At 34.6% G+C, this 17,658-nt stretch overlaps 1 protein-coding gene across 1 annotated transcript in view; it reads right to left on the bottom strand.

Moving 5' to 3' along the window:
• BRIP1 (BRCA1 interacting protein C-terminal helicase 1) overlaps positions 1 to 17,658 on the bottom strand; it is a 237,298-nt gene that overhangs the window by 11,440 nt on the left and 208,200 nt on the right. The window contains 2 exon segments of the mRNA XM_012648397.1: positions 4,234 to 4,316; positions 15,629 to 15,741. Of these exon segments, the coding sequence (XP_012503851.1) occupies positions 4,234 to 4,316; positions 15,629 to 15,741 (196 nt within the window).

The raw sequence follows: 17,658 nt of genomic DNA on the forward strand, positions 1-17,658 counted from the left end.
TGAAAAACAAAAAACAAAACATTATAGATCAAATGGACACCTAACTGTTATATACAAAACATTCCCCCCAAAAGAAGCAGAATACACATTCTTCTCAAGTGTATAAAGAACACTTCCCAGGACAGATCACATGTTTGGTCACAAAACAAGTCATAACAAATTTGAGAAGACTGAAGTCATACCAAGTATCTTTTCTAACCACAACAGAATGGAATTAGAATTAAACAGAAGAAAAAGAACTGGAGAATTCACAAATATGTAGAAATTAAGCAATACTCTCTTGAACAACCAATAAATCAGCTAAGGAAGAAATCAAAAAGGATATAGAAAATATCTTGACACCAATGAAAATAAAAACACAATGTAGCAAAAGTAGTACTAACAGGAAAGTTTATAGTGGTAAACACCTACATTAAAAAAGAAGAAAGATCTCAAATAACTCTACAGGTCTAAAAAAAAGAACAAACTAAATCCAATTTTAGCAGAAGGAAGGAAATGATAAAGAGTAGAGCAGAAATAAATAGAGAATGGAAAAATAACTGAATAAATCAATAAAAATAAGAGTTGGTGTTTTTGAAAAGATCAACGAACTTGATAAACCTTAAACTAGATTAAGAAAAAGATGACTCAAAATCAGAAATGAAAGAAGAGACATTACAATTGATGCTACAGAAATAAAAAGGATTATAAGATACTCCTCTGAACAGTTATATGCCAGTAAATTGAATAACCTTGAAGAAATGGATAAATTCCTAGAAACATACAACCCACCAAAATAAATAGAAATAGAAAATCTGAACAGACCTGTAACTAGTAAGGACACTTAATCAGTAATCAAAAACCTTCCAACAAAGAAAAGCCCAGTACTAGATGACTTCACTGGTGAATTCTACCAATCATTAAAAGAAGAATCAATGCCAATCCTTCTTAAACTCTTCTAAACAACTGAAGAGTGAATATTTCCAAAATTCATTTTATGAGGCCAGTGTTTCCCTGACAGCAAAGCCAGAAAACAATACTGTAAGAAAACTACAGGGCCAGGTGTGGTGGCTCATGCCTGTAATCCTAGCCCTCTGGGAGGTCGAGGTGGGAGGATCACTTGAGGTCATGAGTTCGAGACCAGCACGAGAAAGAGTGAGATCCCCGCCTCTACTAAAAAATAGAAAAATTAGCCAGGCATCGTGGTACATACCTGTAGTCCCAGCTACTCAGGAGGGTGAGGCAGGAGGGTACCTTGAGCCCAGGTGTTTGAGGTTGCAGTGAGCTATGATGATGCCACTGCACTCTACCTGGGGTGACAGAGCAAGACTCTGTCTCAAAAAAAAAACAAAACCAAAAACAAACAATGAACAAACTAACAAATAAAAAAACTACAGACCATCTGAATACAGATGAAAAAACCCTCAACAAAATACCAGCAAACAGAATTCATCAGTACATTAAAATGATTATATACCATATATCCTTGGATACAAGAATGGTACAAAATATGAAAATCAATGTGATACACTACATTAGCAAAATAAAGGATAAAACTTATATTATCATCCTAACAGATACAGAGAAAGTATCTGACAAAATTCAATACCCTTTCATGATAAAAACTCTCAATAAACTAGTAGTAGAAGGATATTATCTCAACATAATAAACATCATATGGGAAGCCCACAGGTAACATCAAATGCAAGGGTTAAGAACTGAAAGCTGTTCCTTTAAGATGAGAAAAAGACAAGGGATGTCCATTGTTGCTGCTGCTTTTTAACACAGTACTGGAAGTCCTAGCCAGAACTATTAGGCGAGAAAAGGAAATAAATCCAAATTGGAAAGGAAGAGGTAAAATTATTTCCCTTCACAGATGACATGATCTTATATGTAGAAAACCCTAATGATTTTCCCAAACAAACCCCGTTAGAACTAATAAACAAATCCAGTAGAGTCGCAGGATTCAAAAATCATGCAAAAATCAGTTGCATGGCTACACAGTAACAACCAGAAAAAACATTTAAGGAAAAATTCCATTTTCAATAGCATTAAAAAGAATAAAATACTTGGGAACAGAAATGTAACTGAGGAGGCAAAACACTTGTACAGTGAAAATTACAAAAATTACTGAAAAACATTAAAGATGACACAAATACGCCTGTAATTCTAGCACTCTGGGAGGCCGAGGTGGGCGGATTGTTTGAGCTCAGGAGTTCGAGAACAGCCTGAGCAAGAGCAAGACCCCGTCTCTACTAAAAAAAAAACAGAAAGAAATTATCTGGACAACTAAAAATATATAGAAAAAATTAGCCGGGCGTAGTGGTACATGCCTGTAGTCCCAGCTACTCGGGAGGCTGAGGCAGGAGGATTGCTTGAGCCCAGGAGTTTGAGGTTGCTGTGAGCTAGGCTGACGCCACGGCACTCTAGCCCGGGCAACAGAGGGAGACTCTGTCTCAGAAAAAAAAAAAAAAAAAAAAAAGAAAAAAAAAAAAAAAAAATGACATAAATAGAAATCACATGTTCATGGATCACAAGACTAAATATTGTTAAAATATCCATACTACTGAAAGTGATCTACAGATTCAATACAATGCCTGTCAAAATCCCAATGGCATTTTTTACAGATATAGAAAAAAAATCCTAGAATTTATATGGAGCCACAGAGAACAATAAATAGGCAAAACAATCTTGAGAAAAGAGATAAAAGCTGCTGGCATCATACTTACTGATTTTAAAATATATTATAAAACTACAGTAATTAAAAAAGTATGGTACTGGCTAAAAAGAAAGACATACACCAATGGAACAGAATAGAGAGCCCAGAAGGAAAACTGTACATATATGGTCAACTGATCTTCAACAAGGGTGTCAACAGGGATACACAATGTGGAAAGGATAATCTCCTCAACAAACAGTGCTGGGAAAACAGGATATTCACATGCAGAGAAATGAAATTGAACTTCTATAGTATACCATATGTGAAAATCCACTCAAAATGTGTTCAAGATTTACAACTATAAGACATGAAACAGTAAAGCTCCTAGAAGAAAATGGGGAAAAATTCATAATATTGGTCTTAGCAACAATTTCTTGGATATGACACCAAAAGCACTTGCAATAAAAGCAAAAATAGATAAGGGACCACATTAAACTAAAAAGTTTCTGTATAGGAAAGTAAACAAGCAGTACAGTGAAAATGCCACCTACAGAATGAGAGAAAATATTTGCAAACCCATATGTGATAAGGGGTAATCTCCAAAATATATAAGGAATTCCTACACCTCAACAGCAAAAAACCAACAAACAGATAAGCCCAAGTAACCCAATTAAAAAATGGGCAAAGTACTTGAACAGACATTTCTCCAAAGACATACAGATGGCCAACAGGTATATGAAAAGATACTCAATATCACTAATCAGGGAAATGAAAACCAAATCCACAATGAGATGCAATTATCATCTCATACCTATTGCCTGTATCTGAAACAAAAAAAAAAAACAGAGAAAAGAAAAAAAGAAAGTAACAAGCATTAGGGAGGACGTAGAGAAACTGGAACGTCAAACAGTGCAGTTGCTATGGAGAATGGTATGGAGGTTCCTCGAAAAATTAAACTTCAACTACCATATCATCCACCAATTCCACTGCTGGTATTTATTTTAAAAAACTGAAATCGGGATCTTCAAGAGATAGCTGCACTCCCATGTTCACTGCAGCATTCTTCCCAATATCCAAGAGGTAGAAATAACATAAGTGTCTACTGACAGATGAATGGATAAAGAAAATATGATATAATGTATACATATAATAAAATATATTCATAAAATATTTATTCAGCTATAGAAAAGAAGGAAATCTTGTCAGATACTACAATATGGACGAATCTTGAGGACATTGGGCTAAGTGAAATGAGCCAGTCACAGAAGGAAAATACAGCGTGATTCAACTTATATGAGGTATCTAAAATAGTCAAACTCAGAAATAGAAAGTGCAGTGGTGGTTGCCAGTAGGTGAGGGGAGGGGGAAATGGGGAATTGGGTGTTCAATTGGTTTAAAATTTCAGATATGCAAAATTAAAAAGTTCTAGAGATCTGTATAATATTGTGCTTATAGTTAACAATATTGTGCTGTACACTTAAAAAGCTGTTAAGAAGATAGATTGCATATTATGTGTTTTTATCACAACAAAAAACCACAGCTGGTTACCAGTAGTTACTATAGACTTTTACCATAAGCCCAGCTGAGAATCTTACCAGATATATAGCGACTTGGGTTATTCCTGAAGCGATCATCCACCAGAATAAGAGCTCCCCAATCATTTCTGTGTCGAATACACCTACAAAAAATAGGGGTAAAATCAAATAATGTTGAAAATAAAAGCCAGATTTCTAGTGGGACAGACAGAAATTTGAAAAACTCAATGGTGTGTCAGATTTATTTCTTCCTTCCTTTCCTTCCCTCCCTCCCTTCTTCTCTCTCTCTCTCTCTCTCTCTCTCTCTGTCTCTCTCTCAATGTCACTGTTGCCCTGGGTAGAGAGCAGTGGTATCATCATAGCTCACTGCAACATCAAACTCCTGGGCTTAAGAGATCCTCTTGCCTCAGCCTCCCGAGTAGCTGGGACTACAGACATGTGCCACAACACCTGGCTAATTTTTCTATTTTTAGTAGAGACAGGGTCTCTTCCCTCTTGCTCAGGCTGGTCTCCAACTCCTGAGCTCAAGGAATCCTCCCGCCTTGGCCTCCCAGAGTGCTAGGATTACAGGCATGAGCCACCACGCCCGGACTATATATTCCTTTAATCAATTCATTATTATGAAAAGTTATAGAAGCTACCCAGTACAATGTACCAAAAGAGCTTTATTAAAAATCCCCTACTTCTCCCAACTACTGATAACTTCTATCCAAAAATGTTATATACATTTTATTTTGAAATCAAGAAAATTATAGAAAATATTTTCCAAGACCACCTTACTTAGCTACAAAGATCATTTTTTACCTCAAATATTATTAACAATTGTATGTTTCACGTAGACATCCTTTTTACTAGTTTGATTAGAGTTTTTATCATGAGGAAACACATAATTTTGTCAAAATTGTTTTAAAATCAATTGATATAATCATGTAGTTTTTCTTCTTTCAACTGCTAATATAGGAAATCACACTGGTTCATTTTTTTTTTTTATTTCAGCAAGTTATGGGTGTACAGATGTCTAGGTTACGTGTGTACACTGGTTCATTTTCAAATATTGAACCAGTCGTGTATTCCTAGGTTAATCATATGTGGTCATGGTTCATTATTCTTTCTAGATTGCTAGATTCAACTTACTAATATTTAAAAAACATTTTTATTTTAAAATAATTTAAAAAGTTTAAAGTGTGCAATTCAATAGTTTTTAGTACATTTATAAGGTTGTACAACCTATAGCATTATCCATTCCAAAAAGGAAACCCTGTGCTCATTAGCACTCACTCCCAATTATCCTAATTATTTCCCATTACCTCTGGCAACAACTAATATACCCTGTCCCTAAAGATTTGCCTATTCTGGACATTTCATTTAACTGGAATTATATTAATATGTAGCATTTTGTATCTGGCTTATTTTACTTAGTGGGATGTTTTCAAGATTCACTCATATCATGTATCAATACTTCATTCAGTTAATAGACAATTGCATTGTTTCCACTTTTTGACTATTATGAATAACGCTGCCAGGGTATTTTCCAATTTCCCTCATGATTTCTTCTTTAACCCACTGGTTGTTTAAAGAGTGTGTGATTGAATTTCTACATATTTGTGATTTTTGCTTTTCTCTTCTGTTACTGATTTCTAGTTTCATTCTTTGTGTTTAAAAGATACTTTTAATGATTTCAACCTTATAAAATTTATGAAAACTTATTTTATGGCCTAACATATGATCTATCCTGAAGAATGTGCCATGTTAACTGGAGAAGAATGTATATTCTGCTGTTGTTGAATGAAGTGTTCTATAGATATCTGCTAGGTTTGTTTGGAGTTGTTGGTTTAGTTTTGTTCAATGTTCTACTTTCTGTTGATTTCATATAAAAATATCTCTTCATTGATATGCTCTAATTGGTGAGGCAAGACACCATTCCCATAATTTCCTGTAGTTCTTTTGACACAGTTTCCTTAGTTCTTGAACATATTTAAACTAGCTTTATTTGCTAAGTAAAATGTCTAGGCTTCCTTAGGGACAGTTTCTATTGATTATTTTTTTCCCTAGTGTATGGATACACTTTTTTCTTTCTTTGCCTGTATAATAATTTTTGTTGAGAACAGGACTTTTTTGGTTTTTTTTTTTTTTTTTTTTTTTGGAGACATGGTCTCACTCTATCGCCTAGGCTAGAGTGTAGTGGCCGTGATCATAGCTCACTATAACCTCGAACTCAAGTGATCCTCCTGCCTCAGCCTCCTGAGTAGATGAGACTACAGGTATGCACCATCAGGCCCAGCTAATTTCTTTTAAAACTATTTGTAAAGATAGGGCCTTGCTATGTTGCCCAGGCTGGTCTTGAACTACTGGCCTCACGCAATCCTCCTGCCTTGGCCTCCCACAGTGCTGGAATTTATAGGTGTGAACCACCATGCCTGGCCCAAAACAGTACACTTTAAATAACATAATGTGGCAAGTCTAGAAATCAGGTTATTCTCCCTCCTCAAGGTTTTTTGTTGTCGTGACTTTTCTGAAATAATTCTGTAAATCTGTATTCTGTCACGTGTGGCCACTGAAGACTGCTTGGTTAGCTTAATAGTCAGCTAGTGATAAGACAGATTTCTTTAGGACCAATGTATCTCCCATTCTCCGCCAGGAGGCTCTGCACGTGTGTTGGGACACACTTTCAACCCTCAGCAAGGCAGGTAACAACTCTGCCTCGGTCTTCACTTTCTGTTTCAGCAGAGCATCAAGGTGGTAGCTTAGGGCCGCCTTAGGCCTTTCCTTAGCATGTGTACATCCCTGGTCATAAGCATAGTCTTTCTTACACATATGCATGTCCCACTAAAGTCTCAGGAATATGTGAGAACTTTTAAAGCCCCCTATGGACATCTCATTTCTCAGCTTTTCTATTTAATTTTTTTTCTTAGCTAGCCTCTTAATTGCTCCAATGTCATTCATTGTCTCAGGCAGCTATAAAGTTAAACAATTGCCTGGGTGAGTTCTGAGTCAGGTCAAATAAAGATAGCCTTGTGAGCAGCGTCTTCCAGGGGACAGGTAATATAATGGCAAGTCTCTGGGAATGCACTCCAGGCCCATTTTTCCCCTTCATGACTGTCAGGTTGCTGGCTTTCACCATGATTTCAGGCTGTTGGTTTATAAGGCTACTGTGAACTTGGAAAGAGGGGATAGGAATAGGGCAAGTTAAAATTCCACAAAGCTCACTGTTTGTAATGAGATTCATTTATTTTCATAAATAAATGCTTTCTGGAAATGCTGTAACCTTTGGTTAATATCTAGAGTTTTGATACAGTTGATTATAACTGCTTTTGCCTATTTTCTCATTGCTTTTAGAATTTTTAGAAGTCTTTGACAGTTTTGAGGACCTCATCCAGTTTGCTAATACTTGAATGTCTTCAGCAATGTTCAAGAGGGATATTGGTCTGTAGTTTTCTTCTCGTTTTCTTTTGTTTTTGTACAGTCTTCACTTGGTTTTAATAGCTGGCCTCAAAATAAATTGGGAAGGGTTCCATCTTCTATATTCTAGAAGTGATCATGTAGAATTGGTGCTATTAATATTTCTTCTTTAAATGTTTGGCAATATTTGCTAGTGAACCCATCTGTGTGGACAATTTTTTCAGAAGGCTTTTAACTATAATTTTGTTTCTTTGATAGAGGACTATTGACCTATTTCATCTTGGGGTGAGTTTTGGTATTTTGTGGGTTTTGAGGAATTATCCATTTCATCTGAGTTATCAAATGTGTATGTATAGAATTATTCACAGTATTCTCATATTATCCTTTTAATGTCTGTGGAATCTGTAGTAATATCACTTCTTTTATTCCTGATATTAGTAATTGTGGCTTCTCATTTTTTGGTCAATTTTGCTAGAGGTTTATCAACTTTATTGATCTCTTCAAAGAGCCTGATTTCAGTTTAGTTGATTTCCTTTGTTGTTTTGTTTTCAATTTCATTGATTTATACTTGTTTTTTATCATTTCCTTTTTTTCTCTTTGCTTTACATTTATTTTACTCTTCCTTTTCTAAGGAAGAGTAAGGTAGAAACTCAGATCATTGATTTGAGATCTTCTTTTCTAAAATAAGCATTTGATGATATAAATTTCTTTCTGAGCACTGCTTTGGCTGCAGCCTGAAAGTTTTGATATATTTTCATTTTTGATCAGTTCAAAATATTTTCTAGTTTTACTTGAGAGTTCCTATCTATGGATTAATTAGAAGTATCCTGATTAATTTCCAAGTATTTGAATATTTTTCTGTTATTGATTTCTAGTTTAATTGTTTAATTTTATTATGATCAGAGATCATACTTGGTATGACTTTTTAATGGTCAACCAGGCATGACAATGGTCTACACTGTAACTATTCTATGTGCACTTGAAATAATGTTTACTTTCCTATTGTTAAGTGGAATGCTCTGTAATGTCAGTTCGATCCCATTGGTTAATAATGTTGTTCAAGTCTTCTATATCTTTAACAGTTTGTCTACCGGTTCTTAGTAGAGAAGAGGAATTACTAAGAGAGGAATTTTGAAGTCTTCAGCTATAATTGTGGATTCGTCTATTTCTCTTTTCAGATCTCTCAGTTTTTGCTTCATGTATTTTGAAACCCTGTTTTTAGGTGCATACACATCTAGGATTGCTATGCCTTCTTGGTGAATTGGCCCTTTTATCATTATGTAATGTCCCTTTTGATCCCTATTAATTTTATTTGCTCTGAATTCTACTTGATCTGAGATTAATATAGTTACTCCAGCTAGTTCATTGGTATTTTGAATTGCAAGTCAAAAATTTCCCTAAAAACTTGGAAGATAAATTTCTCTTTTAACCTCAATATTGCTTTTCAGAAGTCTGCTGCAATTGTGATTCCCTGTCTTCTGTATGACACCTGTCATTTTTGTCTCTGGAAGATTTTAACACCTTTTCTTTATCCCTGGTACTTGGAAACTGCATGGTGAGATGAATTTTGACCTGGGAAATTTCAGTTTTATTTTCCAAGCTCTATTTAGCATTTAAAAATTGTCGGTATCATGTTAATTTCTAAGAACTTTTTCTTTTTTTTGTTCTTGTTTCATGGAGGCAATATTCTACCTCTTTATGCATATTACTGATACTTTTTTTTTTTTTTTTTTAAAGATTTCTACTATACAGGAGTTGGCAAACTACAGCACACAGAGCAAATGTGACCCATGTCTTATTTTTGTACAGCCTGCAGGGTAGGAATGGTATTTACATTTTTAAGGGGGTTAAGGAAAAACAAAGAATATGTAACAGAGACTGTATGTGGCTTGCAAAGCCTAAAATATATACAGTAGTCCCCCCTTATCTGAGCTTTCACTTGCTGTGGTTTCAGTTACCATGGTCAACCTCAGTCTGAAAATATTAAATAGAAAATTCCAGAAATAAACAATTCATAAGTTTTAAATTGCGTGCTGTTCTGAGTAGTGTAATAAAATCTCATGCCGTCCCACTCAGGACGTTAATCGTCTCTTTGTCCAGCATATGCATACTATACATACTTTCTGCCCATTAGTCACTTAGTAGCCATCCCAGTTATCAGATCAAAAAACATAGTATATAGGGTTCTGTACTATTTCATGGTTTTAGGCATCCACTGGGGTTCTCGGAATATATACTCTGCAGATAAGGGGGGCACTACTGAACTGTCTGGCTCTTTATAGAAAAAGTTGGCCAATCTTTATTCTATTTTATTGTACTGTTTCTGTTTTCTCTTAGTTCTTCTGCTTTGTTTTTGTATTGTTGGAATTGGTTTGCAATTCTGGTGAAGACTCTGTACTTAAGAGTAAGGTACTATAACACTGATTGGCAACTCTATAAGTATGGGTGGGGCTTTTAGGCTGGGAGATTTTGCTGTAGGGTAATTTGGTAGGAACAGGGCCAATTTGTAGACTTTTTTTTTTTTTTTGGAGTGGTCAGTTTCCCTAGAGGAATACTACATAAGACTGATTGTTAGCCTACTTAGAGCTGAGAAGAAAAAGGGGATGGAGTTCTCATATTCAGTACATAGAGCTCATATACATAATATGTATGTATTAACACCCATCTTTAATACAACCTTAAGCTGTGCCTGGTGTTGAAGAATACAGAGATTCTCTAGTTCAACCTTTCCAGAAGTAAAACTGAGTAGGGGAAGGTGCTAATTGCTTCTTACACTAACTTGCAACCAATCCTCCTGTTTTTAACCTTACTTTCATTGATACTTTATAGTACCCCAAGTCCTAGGCTTTTCCATGCATGAATCTGGAGGTTCTTATTGACTTTAATCACTGTAAATTTATTTATTAAAATATTAAAAAAAATTTTTCTTTTGAGACAGGGTCCCACTTTGTTGCCCAGGCTGGAATGTAGTGGGGAGATCATAGCTCACTGCAGCCTCTGATTCCTGGGCTCAAGAGATCCTCCTGGCTCAGCCTCTCAAGTAACTAGGACTATAGGCATGTACCACCATACCCAGCTAATTTTTCTTAAAATATCTTTTGTGGAGATGGGAGTCTGGCCTCAAACTCCTGGCCTCAAGTGATCATCCTGCCTTGGCCTCCCAAAGTGCTGAGATTACAGGCATGTGCTATTGTGCCTGGCCATCGCTGTAGATTTAAATTTGATCTTTCTCTTGTCTACTAAGTCATTTAGTAATTCAGTTCTTTTGCAGCACTGAAAATTTGTTGACAACTCTTGTCTGCCATTGTCTCCTCTCTCACTCTTTGTAACGTTGTAGGTTTGACATTTTTATTCCTTTACTATCATAGGATTTTCAGGGAGTGAAGAGTAATATAAATGTTCAATTTTTCCATAAAGACTTTAAAAATCTAAACTTTATAGGGCAATCTTTTTTGAGATTAAAATAATCCATAGGTTCCAAGGTGACAGCCCATAACATTGGGCAGGATAGGAAGAAGATGAATATTATCAATACTATAGAAGAATGTTGAAAATCAATGGAAAGTCCGGGTGCCTCTCCATTTTGGTTCCAGTCTGATTTATGTGTAAAGCGTCCTATGGTAGAAAGGTATTTAAGTTAACAAAACAGAGAAAAAGATTTCACCGTTTCTTTTTTCCATTGTTTTCATACTGCCTTGCTCAAATGAATTATGCCCACTTGACGCAAAGATTTTAAGTAAAGCAGACTAGTTAGGAAACTCAGTACAGTTGTAACCTGGTTGCAAAACCATCTGGTATGTTTCCAAAGGCTATTATTATATTTCATGGACTTATATTACTTCAAATACTCTAACAGTCCCATGTGGGCTTAAAAAAAATAACATAAAATTCAATTGGTTTCTGCTTATTTTAGATCTTCTAGATGTATACCTTATAAGAAGAGTGCCTCAGAGTATAAGCACCTTTTCTGTCAATCAACACAATGAGTTTTATGAAATGATATAAAACATTCACTTGACCTTTTTTTAAAATTTTAAAAAATTCTATTGATTGATTTTCAAAAGGATAAGTTCCTTTGTAACAAATTGGTACTTGATGATATTGTTTCATTGAAAATCAGTAAAATGATAGCTGGGCTCTCCATTTTAAAAAAACTAATAAAATACTTGACGTACAGTATTACATATCATTACTACAAACGCATAATTTTTATGATATTCTACAAAAGCATGTTTTGAAGCGCTAAAAGCTCTCTGGGCAATGTGGTATAGTGGGAAAAAGCACTGAACCTCACTAAATTCAACAAGCATTTGTTAAAAATATATGTCCCAAACTGACACACGGTTGATGAACACATGTTCAGGGAAGAAAAAAGATACATAAACAGGCTATTACAATACAATGAGATATATGCTATAATGCAGATAACATACAAAATGCTATGTTTACTAAGGTTTAAATAACTCTAGTTGGAAAATTTAAAAAGTCCTCATGAAGGACATGACCTTCAACTAGGTTTTGATTGCTAAATTTGCCAAATGAATGGTAATGGTAACTTATTGCTAAGGTAGACAGTAATGAAAGAATATGGTATGTTTAATAGTGAGATGTTAATGTTTAATAGTGAAAAATTTGTAGGGCATAACGATGAAAAAGCAGGCCTTGCAGTTTTAGAAGTAGGTGGGACCAAGATGTAAAAGGCCAGTTAGTAGCTATGTGACCTTAGAAAAGTAATTTAATCTCTCACAATCAGTCTAAAAATAAAACAATCAAATGAAACATGGACTACCAACATGGACTACTATTGAAAGTGATCAATGGAAGAATCAAATGAGATAATGTATGTAGAAAAAGTTTATAAATGACAAAGTAGGATATGAATATAACTTATGTCATATGGTTTCTTGAAATTCAAGGTATTGCTTATATTAACAGGAAAAAAATCAACTGAGGTAATATTTATTTTTCTGAAATTGAGTATAATGACTAAAAGTCAAGAATTTCAAATATATATTCAAGCTCCCCAAGAAACTATTAGCTGAATATTAAAATTCAAACAAAACAGGTCAATCAGCAGGGAGAGACAAAGTAAGCAGATGAAATCCTTCAGTAACAACTTGCAGTGCAACTTATTTCCAAGTAAAATGGGATTTCTAGGCAGAAAAGGGCAGCAGGGTGTCAGTAGCTTAGCCATAGAACTGAATCACTCAGATTGAAGAAAAACACCTACAGAATACCATTCTGAAATGATGGGGAAGGGAGTGAGTGATGTGTTCTGGGACTTAAATCTAGTTGTAGTCCTATGCTATCAGTTATATATATATGTAAATCTGATCTGCTAATGTGCAAATGGACTAATGTAACTTGAGAAAAATCTAAATTCTGGATTCAGCTAGGTCAGATTATGATTAGCTGCAGGACTTCTGGCTGAAATGCGAATATGTCAAATGGTCATGTTTTAGTGATTTTACTCTTGTTTCTTTTCTTTCCTTTTTTTTTTTTTTTTTCCAAGACAGGGTCTCGCTCCGTTGCCTGGGCTACAGTGCAGTGGCATCACTGTAGCTCACTGCAACCTCAAACTCCTGGGCTCAAGTCATCCTCCTGCCTCAACCTCTGGAGTAGATGGGACTACAGGCACAAGCCACCACAGTTGGCTAATTTTTCTATTTTTGTCCCACTACATTACTCAGGATGGTCTCGAATTCCTGGCCTCAAGTGATCGTCCTGCCTTGGCCTCCCAAAGTGCTGGGATTAAAGACGTGAGCCACCACGCCTGGCCTTAACCTGTTTCTTTTATATGAATTATCCAAATGCATTACAGCCTCACTAAGTAAATAATTATTACATGGGTAAGCTAATTACAGTTTCACAAATAGAGAATATAGTATCTTAAATTAAGTTGTACAAAAACTAATTAGTGTTTATAAATTGAATGTTGATGTCCTACAATATGAAATCATGATATAGTCATGTGCTGCATGATATTTCAGTCAATGATGGACCACATATATGACAGTGATCCCATAAAATTATAACAGAAAACAGCTGAAAAATTCCTACTGCCTAGTATGTCTTAGCCTTCCTAATGTTGTAGCACAACACATTACTCATGTGTTTCTGATGATGCTGGTGTAAACAAACCTGTGCTGCCAGTCATATAAAAGTAGAGCACATACAATTATATACAATACTTATTTATTACTGCTATAAAATATTATGTTACTGGTTTATGTATTTCTTATACAGTAATTCTTATTGTTATTTTAGAGTGTACTCCTTCTACTTGTTAAAACAAAAAAAAAAGTTAATTATAAAACAGCCTCAGGTAGGTCCTTCAGGAGGTATTCCAGAAGGTGGTGTTACCACAGGGAGAGGACAACTCTGTACATATTATGTATTGCCCTTGAAGACTTTCCAACGGAACAAGATGTGGAGGTGGAAGACAGTGATATTGATGATCCTGACCCTGTGTAGGCCTAGGCTAATGTGTGTGTTTGTGCCTTAGATTTTAACAAAAAAGTTTAAAAGGAAAAAAAAAATTTAAGTAGGAAAAAGGTTATAGAATAAGGATATAAAGAAAAAATATTTTTGTAGAGCTGTACAATGTGCTTGTGTTTTAAGCTAAATGTTACTTTATAACTTCTTGATTCTTTTATAGTAACAAAGTTAAAGGAAACTAAGGGTAATTTATTGAAGAAAAATATTAAAAAATTTAGTGTAGTCTAAGTGTACAGTGTTTATAAAGTCTACAGTAGTGTACAGTAATGTCCTAGGCCTTCACATTGACTCACTACTCACTCACCCAGAGCAACTTCCTGTCCTGTAAGCTCCATTTATGGTAAGTACCATGTACAGGTGTACTATTTTTCATATAACACATATTTATACTTTATTATTTTTACTGTTCCTTTTCTATGTTTAGAGACACAAATACTTACCATTGTATTACAATTGCCTGTAGTATTCAGTACAGTAACGTGCTGAACAGGTCTATAGCCTAGGAGCAATAGGCTATGCTATACAGCCTAGGTATGCAGTAGGCTATACCATCTAGGTTTGTTTCAGTACACTCTATGATGTTCCCACAACAACAAAATCGCCATATAACCCATTTCTCAGAACATATCCACATGACTGTATAAAATAATGATTTAATTTAAAAACTAGTAAAAACACAAATTTTAATGGGTAAGAATTCTTCAAAAATGGAGTATTATGATTAAATGTTATTTAGTTGGTGTTAATTCTTTAGTACCATGACCATGGCTTGTTTTAACCCTTCTTGAATGATTTGCTAAAGACTTTACTGCCCATTTCTACTTCTCAAAAAAGTAACTATTTTATCTTTTCTTTCTTTAATTAATCAATATTCTTCAGTTTCAATGTTATCCGTCAACATTATCACCATATGTAGAAGACACAGGAAAGTACAGATTGCAATCACACTGTTATCTAAACCTTAGAAGTGACATTAAAATGGAAATGATATTTTTTTCCTGCTAGATGCCCTCTTTACATAGAAGCTGAATAAAAAATTATGCAATTACAAGATCTCACATGGCAGTATAAGAGATTTTGTTTGTATTTGATAAAAGTAAAAGATACACGGATTCTACATATTTTCAATTATTGAAAGTGTACTTTGTAAATGGAATACCTCTTCACAACTAGTATATTAATTTTATTCCCTGACATATTGGGGGAGGAAGGAAAAGGGTTGGTTATCTATAAAATCATCATCTGAGCTTTGATGTTCACAAAACTTTTTTATTCGGTGGTGACCTTCCTTTAATAAATATTTACTGAGCACCTTTGTGTGCCATTCATTGTTTGACCGATCATAAAATTTCTTTAAACTTTAGCAGATTGTGAGTTTTGTTTTCGGTCTAGTTTATTTATTCTTTTCAACTTCTGCATGTGACATCATTTAAATGACATCAGTTAAATAAAATTTTACCAAATTTATTATAAAAAGTAAAGTAGCAAGACTAGCTCTATATATATCCCTGGTCACAGATAATTACAGTAACATTATATTAAATTTGACTCTACTTACCTACCTAGGGCCTGGTTTAAGGCCCTGTATGCTTGAATTTCATACCACTGACGGCCAGGTAAAAGACCTCTCAATTTTGAATGGTGGTCATTGTATTGTCGCTTTAGTTCAACCTGATAATTTAAAAATACATTTAAAATGTAGTAGATAATTAAAGCTCATTTTATATATCATATTAATTTCTAACAGTCTGAATATATTGTTTTTCAGCACTGATTTTTCTCCATTTCATTTAAAGTAGTTTTATTGATCTTTACATTCCTTAAATTCTCTCATGCATATAATTAGCTATGTGATGTCAAACAGTTTTATGGAGATATAATTCATATACAATAAGTTTCACATACTTTCAGTGTACAAGTAGATGAGTTTTGAGAAATGTATAGTCAGAACCACAATCATAATATAGAACATATTCATCACCCCAAAAGTTCCCTCCTATTTCCTTTCAGTCAATTTCCTTCCTCTACTGCTAGCTCTACTGATCTGTTTTCTGTTTTACCCGTTATAGGATTTCATGTAAATGTTATCATACAGTATGTAATCATTTGTGTCTTTTTTCATTAAGCATGCTTTTGGAATTCATCCATGTTGAAATGCATGAGTTCATTCTTTAATGTTTATAAGATCTGGTAAGCTCTACTTTTTAATTGGGATGTTTAGACCATTTACATTTAATGTAGTTATTGTTATCACTGAGTTTAAGACTACCATCTTGACATCTTTTTTCCCATTTGTTTCATCTTCCTTTTATCTTTTGGATCAACTGGTTTTTTTCCCACTAACGCTTCCATTTTATTTCCACTGTTGGATTATTATCTATATGTCCTTTTTTTCTGTGTGATTATTCTAGGTGAGGGAAAAATGCAGGTTCCCCAACACATAACAGAAACACTCTGCTAGCCCAGAGTGCTCAGCAAAATTGTTACAAAGTAGATTAAATAGGTACCAAGATAACTACTGGGCCTCGGAAAAGTGCCCAGCACTTTTCTTGGGTGCCTCAGAACTTTCTTGCCCTGAAATGGCTGGCTCAGACTGGCCCTGACTGCTTTAGAGCTGCTTTGGGTGTCCTGTAATGCCCTTTAGTTAACTGTAATACTAAAATACCTGCCTAGTGGGAAACTGTAATATCATTAACATAGCATGGGTTGCGTATGATGGTGGTACTACACCTGCATGATATGTTTCACTATGAACAAGCAAAGATACAATGTAAAAACTTTGCATTATTCATTGGGAAGAGATTTAAGGCAACACCACAGGGTGGGCAGATGTAGATTCTTCATGCAAGAAAGCTCCTGTGGAAGAAATTCCTGTACCACTTAGGAGCAAGTGTCCTAGTAAGTAACCTCTAATAAACAAATCTAACTTGTCAAGCTGTTCTTGTGTGAGTCATTCTTTGGTTGCTCAGTTCCCTCTCAGTTTGGGGATGGTTTTCCTGTACTGTCCTGGGATTTTCACAAAACACTTGGGTTTACAATATACATCTCTAACTTATTACAGTCTACCTTAAAATAATATACCACTTCACATATGGTATAAAAACTATACAACAATATACTTCCATTTCTCTTTGACCTCTGTGCTACTGTCATACATTTTAGTTTTACATATACTATAAACCCATAAAACTTTTTTTTTTATGCTTTAAGTAGTAAATCTTTTATTTTTAAATAGGCTTTTTAGAATAAGTTTAGATTTTTAGAAAAGTTGCAAACGTAGTGCGGAGATTCCTTATGTCCTTTATCCAATTTCCCCTAATGTTAACATCTTACACTCCTATAGTACATATGTCAGACTAAAATTAACATTAATACATTACATACTTTATTCAGGTTTTCACTTTTTCCAAACAAATAATTATGCTTTAAAAGATACAGTATTCACCCACAGACTTACCATTTCTGGCGCTCTTCATTTCATTGTATAGATTTAAATTTTGATCTTGGTATCATTTACCTTCTACCTGAAGAACTTCCTTTAACATCAGTTAGTAGTGTAGATTTGCTGGCAATGAATTCCTTCAGCTC

The sequence above is a fragment of the Propithecus coquereli genome, unplaced genomic scaffold (genome assembly GCF_000956105.1).
Source record: "Propithecus coquereli isolate 6110/MARCELLA unplaced genomic scaffold, Pcoq_1.0 Scaffold285, whole genome shotgun sequence".
NCBI lineage: Eukaryota > Metazoa > Chordata > Mammalia > Primates > Indriidae > Propithecus > Propithecus coquereli.